Below are 7,508 nucleotides of genomic sequence, written 5' to 3' on the forward strand. Positions count from 1 at the left end.
TCAAATAAACCGTCCAGACAGTGGACCTCAGTTGAGATGGTTTAAAAGACAGTATTTATATTGAAATAATGGAATGTGTTAGCTTGTTGATCACTTCATTTCCAACGGACGGTCAAGAAACAAAATATCAACGGTTCAAATTTTAAAAACGAATTCTTATAAATCATAGATTAAAATCATACAACTACCATAAAATTACGTAATATATCTATACTCAGTTACATTATTTGGACGGTGTCACTTAATTCCACATGCACAATCATCATCCATCACACCCTGCCAGAGTATTTAAAAAACAACTCCTCTGTCGCATTCTCCCATCTGTGTCAGAGTGTAAATTTTCAAAACGGTCATTAGACACGTCATCGGTCTCTCGCGAAAGAGAGAAAGAAAGAAGTAAAAGGCAAAGGAAGAGACGGAGAAGACTTAGTAAGGAGAATCCAATCCGCGTCTTTGATCGATCTTTCTGGTAATCTCTCTCTCTCTCACATCCTTTTTTTCGCTTTCAACAGAAATCTTGATTGCAAGAACCAGTGAGAAACGCATTCCTCCTTACTTCCGTTTCTCCATCTCTTTCTTTTTCACTGAATTCCCTGTAATTCGAGTTATAATTACGATCTTCGAGATTAACGAATGTTGTTTTCGTTGTGGTCGAAATCTAGGTTTCCGTTGTGGTTGTAGTCGTTTGTTATCTTTGAAAGGCATTGCAATTCCTCCACCTTCTTGGAAAACCTAATTCATCAAACGAACATTTAAACAATTACCTCTCATTAACTCTATGGCTCCACACAGTAATTAAAGTGAAACGGCATACAACTGAAATTAAGAAAAAAAAAATAACTAAAATGCCGTTTCTATGATAGCGCGGCCAAAGGTCAGCTCAATCGCCAGAAATCCAAAATGAACCATTTGTCATGTTCAAGTATCTGTTCGTATTTGTTACTGTTTTCATGTTGCCAAAAGAATGAATTAGTGATAATTTCGGTGGTCCTAGGGTCTGGTGTGGTAACGATCCTAGGGCAATCCATCACCCCGGTGCTTTTGGATGTGTTATGATCAAATCATCAATCTGGACCATCCATTAGGTTTGACTTACTTTTCATGTGCCATGTTCAAATTTTCATACGGATCAGAGGAACTTCTCCGTCCAATCATAGCTGTACAAAAAATGGATGATTTGGATGAAAGCAGATCCAAGAATCAATATGAGTAATCCATTTGATAGAGCCCACTTTGGATAACATGTCTCCCAGGAACCATTTCTATCAGATGATCATAAGTATCAATCCGTGGTTTAGCGAACTTTCGGTCATAAAAATAGAGGCTGATGTTCGGAGGGATAGCTTTCTCCAATCGATATGAGTGAAAAGTTGGTCAAACCTAATTGATGACAGAAATCAATGATCAGACTGTCCACATGTCTAAAAGCACCATGGTGCTTTAAGACCATCAGTGTGCTCTGGGGCCACATGAGCTTTTCCCATAACTCTTTTAAGGTTTTTTTTTTTTTTAAAAAAAAAAAACCTTAATGCATCAATTTTCCTGAATAGGGTTGCTTGCAATTTGTGTCACTCCAATACACGGTATGGGAATTAGTTATGCTGTATGTTGGGTTAGGCTCATTCGGGTTGTTCTGATATAAAGTGTATGCAAAACTGTATAACATGAATCGATTTTATATTTACAACTTAAACAACATTACAAGCATAGGAGCACACTTTTGGTTCACTAGAAATCATGATCTTGACGCATGGTTAGAATGTCTTTTTCCAGCTTTCCCTTTGAGAAGATTTTGATGAAACAGAAGCTGTCTCTTAGTTACAGATTGAGGATTTTCTCCAATCACTCTCTCTAAAAACTTAGTTGAAGGGGATTCAAGTATAATCACATGGGCATCAAACAATGTTGTGAACCAGGGAGGCTTTTCATTTTTCTCTTTTCTTGATGAGATTTAAGATCTTCTATCTTGCATAAACCTTTTTTTGCTTGTGGAGTTTGAGCATAGAGAAGCTGATGGTTTAGCCAATACATCAGCCGTATAAGGAATGAGATGGCCGAATTTTTGTATTGGGAACATTTTCCATTATCTTTGTTGTACTTTATCTTCTTGAATAAAATTGATAGTCACAACAAAGGGCTTTAATTGTGTCTGATACTTGGTTTTGTACAGTTCAGTGCACAACTCAGGGAATTATTTATGAATTACATATTTGTTGGGCACTTTGTGATTGCAGTCGACAATACATGCCTTTGTTGCTGGCCTCTGTTGGGAACATGGGACTCCTTTCCATTCAATGTAGTCTTACGTGTAAGACAAACACAATTGTGTCCTCGTAGAGAACCACTTCCAGGTTTCCTTTGTTGTGTCATACATTCTAAAGTGCTTGGTTTCTGCTTGTGCTATTTTAGTATCCAGCAATGTTTGCAACTCTTCTAATGCTCAGTGTTCTTGGCCTTAAAAAGAATTTTCCTTTATAGTATATCCCATTTCTTGTGCTCTCATTGCTGTTCCCAAGCCCAAATAAAGGAGGGTTGCATCAGGTCGGCAGAAGGTGTCAAACTTCTGCCATAACTTTGATCATGAATCTAGACAATATGAGATTGGCCCTTGATAGATCGGAATGGTGGAAAAGGATTCATGTAGCTGAACCCAATTAATTGGGGTAAGGCTTTGATGATGATGATTAATGTATTCCATGTTTTCAACTTGTAATAGATAAACTAAGGGCTAATGCCTATGATGTGGTCCCTTGGCATATGTTGTTTGTGGATGATCAGCAAGACCAGAGAGGATGTAAATGCTAAATTAAAGGTCTAGAAGAAGGCTTTAGAGTCTTACAGTTTAAAAATTAACATACCCAAGATAGAGCATTTGGCATGCAACTTTAGTAAGAACAGTTAATAGAGGCGAGGCTTTGTTAAAATTGGTGATCAAGAGATTGCTTAAAGTGACATGTTTTGTTACCTTGGCTCTATTATTCAGAAGGATGGGAGATCGATGAGGATGTTCCCAATAGAATTAGAGCTTGGTGGAAAAGTGGAGATGTTCATCTTGTATCGTGTGATAGCCACAGATGCCCACGGAACTTCAGGGAAATTTTTATGAAATAGCTATTTGACCAGTTTTAATCTATGGGCTCGATATTGGCAATTGGAAAACAGGCATGAACAAATATTGACTGTTGAATAGATGAGGATTTTGAGATGGGTGTTTGGGAAGACTAGGAAAGATAGAATTAAGAATGTGGCCATCCAAAAAACCGTAGAGGTAACCTCAATAAGAGATAAAATGATGGTGAGTAGATTAGGATTCTCTGGGCATATGCAAAGAAGTCTTGTAAGGCAGGGAACATTTATTAAGGTTCAGGTGCCTGAGAAGAGGATCTGAGGAAGACAATTGAGGCGGTGAGAAGGCTTGTTCACTTACGAGCATAGGGCCTTAGGTAGGATTGATTAGTAAAACGGGATTTGTAAAGTTGACACCAAATAACTGGATCCAGGTTTTGATGAGGTAGTGGTGGTGAGTTGCACCAGCCAGCCTGAAAGTAGTTCCTCCACCTTGATCTTCCATTTTCACCAGCCTTAAGATGACGGCAATGAGCAGGTCAATAAGAGAGTATACTCACAAAGGGTCTAGTCCTAAGATTCAAGGAATGGATTGCAAGGGCAGATAAATTTTGATATGGTGACAAAAAATGTGGGTCTTTAATGACAAATATTCAGGAAACGTGATGTTAATTCAAGCCCAGCTTGCTTATCAAATATATATATATATATATATATAAAGCTCCATGATTTAATGTTGAAGAGAGTAATGTCATTTAATACCTTAAAAAAAGGAAAATAAAATAATTTAACTTTTGTAAAGGATTCATAAAGCCCCCACCCCACCAATTTAAAAATTAAAAATGTAAGCCAAGTGAAGCTTAAAATAGAATAGAACAAGTATAATGCGAATCGTAAATCATAGGATTCATATGAAAAAGGGATTCAAGGTGACATTCAAATTGTTTTGCTTAAGATTCAACTCACATCATATGTCGCAAATTGTACGATTTTGACAACAATGGTATTCACGCAAAAGAAACTAGCTTGGAGTGTGTCACAATTCTCATATTTACAGCTTTCCCCCGATTTTAGATGAGAGCCTAGGTCCAATCAAGGATGAGCATAGCTGAAATGAGAATGTTAAGATGGATGAGTGGAAAGGTGAGGAAGGATAGAATCAGAAACGAAAGCATTCGAGGGAACTTAGGAGTAGCACCAATAGGTAATAAGATGAGGGAAAGTAGACTTAGAAGGTTCAGCCACATGCAACAGTTAGAAAGACTCAATTGTTCAAGTTGAAGGATCTAAAATGGTTGATGACCTATGGTTTAATGGAGGATATGGTCCTTGATAGAGTGGAATGGCAGAATAGGATTTACGTAGCGAACTCCAATTTTTTGTGATGAGGATTAGATGATGATGATACCATGCTGTTAGAACTCAATGCTAATTACTTTCTGTTGTGGCCTCCAGTCCTTTTAGGCATCTTGGAGACCTTTGAAATAGTGGTAGAGGAGAAATTCTACCAGATATCATTGAGTTCACCAAGGTAGCCTTAGACCACTGTTTGGGATTTAATGACATGGAGAATTGAGATAACAATGCTGTAGATGTTACACTGAGAGTATTAAGCCTGGAACCAACTTTTTTCTGGGGATGCTAAGATATTCTCAAGTACCCAAAAAAGAATTTTGGAATGCTGGATCCCTCTTAGGTTGTGGATAGAACACTGCTGCATAGTATAGAGGTGCAACTCAGGTGGTTTAGGTAGGGTCGAGGGTCAACCTGAGCCCAACCCAACCTCAAGAGAATCCAACCCACAACCCGACCCGGCCCAAATTTCAATCCGTGGTGCCCTACCCAAACCCAACCTGAACTCCTCTATACACGTCGCTAAACCAACCCAACCCGTCCCAAATACATGTGATTATTCCCAAACCGACCTGGATTTTCTCAACCCAAACCCAACACAATTTCAAATTGATAGGACTTTTCCAACCATAACCCAACCCAAGGACTGTGAAACCGTGACCCAAACTCGTGTTGCCAAGTTGCAGCCCTAGCATAGTGAGGTTAGTGATAAATTGGCCGTCTTGTGGTAGTTTCTCAGTTTTGGAGTTTGGAATCTGATATTTTATTCATCCAAATGGTGTTTTAGCATATGGAAAATGATGTGCAATTAACTAATTTGGCATTAAACAGGTGCAAGGCTCGTCCCCCTCTCCAGTTGATGAAAGCTTATCTCGCTGCATGTAGCAAAATATATTTGCAAGCTATCAGATTATTTTTAAGTAAGCAACAGAATCCAAGGAGCTGATGCTGAGAAAACCATGCAGCTGTACCATCACCCATATTCCCTTGACAGCCAGAAGGTGCGGATTGCATTGGAGGAGAGAGGCATTGATTATACATCATATCATATGAATCCTCTCACAGGGAAGAACATGGACACCTCATTCTTCCGTAAGAATCCCACTGCAAAGCTGCCTGTCTTTCAGAATGGTGCTCACATCATCTATGAGACTATTGGGATAATCCAGTGAGTCTCATCCGTAACTCGAGCCTTTTCTTTAGGGAAATAATACAATATTGACTTAGAACCAGAATATGGTAGAACCCTCTCGCCACCGCACGTTTGTTTGGAGGGGGGTTGTAATAATTGGGACCATCCATCGGTGGATCCTACTGTGGATGCAAATGGTTCAAAAACCACACTGATCGGGTGACCAGACAAACAATTGTTTTTTTGAAAGGCAGGGACAAACATAAATGGTCATTGGTAGGCATCATCAAGGGAGCTGCAAAAGAATGAAGAGCCTGATGGCTAGGGTTGTCTGATATGTGTTGTTTTTGAACCATTGGCATCCATGATAGGACCCAGTTGATGATGTATCCAATCGATGTTCTTTTTGTCTTTTTGCCAGAATATTTAATGGAGGACAGGATCTCAAATGAAATAGAATCCTACAGGTATATTGACAGAGTCGCAGATGCTTCTAGTGGTGAAAACAATGCTTCTGTTGATAGGAGAGAAGTTATGGAATGGATGCAAAAGATACAAAGTTGGAACCCCAAGATATTCACACTCTCACATGTCCCAGAGAAGTACCGGCTCTTTGTTTCCAAATTTGTGAGGCGGGTAGTAATCGCTCGGATGGCCGAGGCGCCTGATCTAGCCAGCATATACCACCTAAAGCTTAGGGACGCATATGAAACAGAGGACAAGCTTAAAGACCTAGATGTTTTGAAGCAGAGTGAGCAACAGCTAGCCCGGCTTCTCGATGAAGTGGAGATGCAGCTGAATGAGACACCGTATCTGGCTGGTGAGGAGTTCACAGCGGCGGACTCGATGCTTGTTCCGGTGCTGGCCCGGATAGTCCTTTTGAATCTAGAAGAGGAATACATCAGTAGCAGGCCAAAAATTGCAGAGTACTGGAAGGTGGTGCAGAGTAGGGCTAGCTATAGAGCAGTGATTGGGAAGTATTTCTCAGGTTGGAGAAAATACATGACCCTGTGGAAGACCTGGTGCTTTGTTCGCATAAGAAGTATGCTTAAAAGGTACTAAGCCGAAATGGGGAGCAAGTGTTGAGGTGAATGAAGAACGTAAATAAATGTAGAAAGAAATGTTCTTTGATGTATGATACAGGCCAACAAAAGATAGGATGTGGGATGGATTGCGCAGGTTTTGTAAAGGGAGGGCGGATTGCTGGTGGCATGAAATAAGGCAAGTTGGGTAGAGATTTGTCGGTAACAAGAAGTTTCCAGTTTGATTGTGTTTTTGCTTCTTCTTCTTCTTCTTTTTTTATCATGTTTCTAACTCAGGAAAGGCGAGAATGGTTTGCCGATGGATGCTTTTATCTTCCAACGGAAGCCACTACTAGTAGTGAGTTGTGCTCAGTATCCGCTCTTTTAGATTTTGCCTTGTTTGTGGAAATTAATGTTCATAAGAAATCAGTCAGTTGTGAAGATTGATATTTCTGTGATTCAAAAAAAACTGTCCAAATGAGTGATTGTTTAGTTCCAAATTTGAAATGAAAGTATTTGATTTTTGTATGATTCTTGGCTATGAGCTTCTGTGTGCTGTGATGAGAGAGATTCTGTAAGGGGTTAGTGGCAGTGTTGTTTTTTAGGTCTATTGGGTAGCACAGCCTTCTTTTTATAAAGCAGATGCCATGGCATTTTGTCCTGAGAGATTGAAAAGGTGAATTTTGGTACTGAGTGCCAGCACGACCCACTTGTGTGAGAGCCACTCATACGGTCAAAGCCACCTTGAATATGCCCAAGCCCAAAAATCTAGCCCCTCCACCCATTTGGTGAACCATGATGAAAAAGGCAATTGTTGTAGTTTCAAAGTCTCTATGTGCATGTGTGTGAAGTTTGCTGCAATACAACCCTGACTTATTGCAGTGAGATACATGGAGACCATAGCATTTGAACCTGGTTCATCCTCCAATTATCTG

The 7,508-nt window shown here is 39.7% G+C and overlaps 1 protein-coding gene across 2 annotated transcripts; it reads left to right on the plus strand.

The window, feature by feature from the left end:
- The first annotated feature begins 313 nt into the window (after positions 1-313).
- On the plus strand, positions 314-7,101 carry LOC131242664 (glutathione S-transferase TCHQD). Of its 2 annotated transcripts, XM_058241450.1 has the most exons (4): positions 370-469; positions 1,774-2,308; positions 5,251-5,587; positions 6,019-7,101. In XM_058241450.1, exons 3-4 carry the CDS (start codon positions 5,379-5,381, stop codon positions 6,611-6,613), a joined length of 804 nt encoding a protein of 267 aa, XP_058097433.1. In that variant the 5' UTR covers positions 370-469; positions 1,774-2,308; positions 5,251-5,378; the 3' UTR covers positions 6,614-7,101. The 2 variants fall into 2 exon arrangements, with proteins under 2 accessions (XP_058097432.1, XP_058097433.1); XM_058241449.1 differs by lacking the exon at positions 1,774-2,308 and having other exon boundaries at positions 314-469.
- The last annotated feature ends 407 nt before the right edge of the window (positions 7,102-7,508 follow it).

The sequence above is a fragment of the Magnolia sinica genome, chromosome 4 (genome assembly GCF_029962835.1).
Source record: "Magnolia sinica isolate HGM2019 chromosome 4, MsV1, whole genome shotgun sequence".
NCBI lineage: Eukaryota > Viridiplantae > Streptophyta > Magnoliopsida > Magnoliales > Magnoliaceae > Magnolia > Magnolia sinica.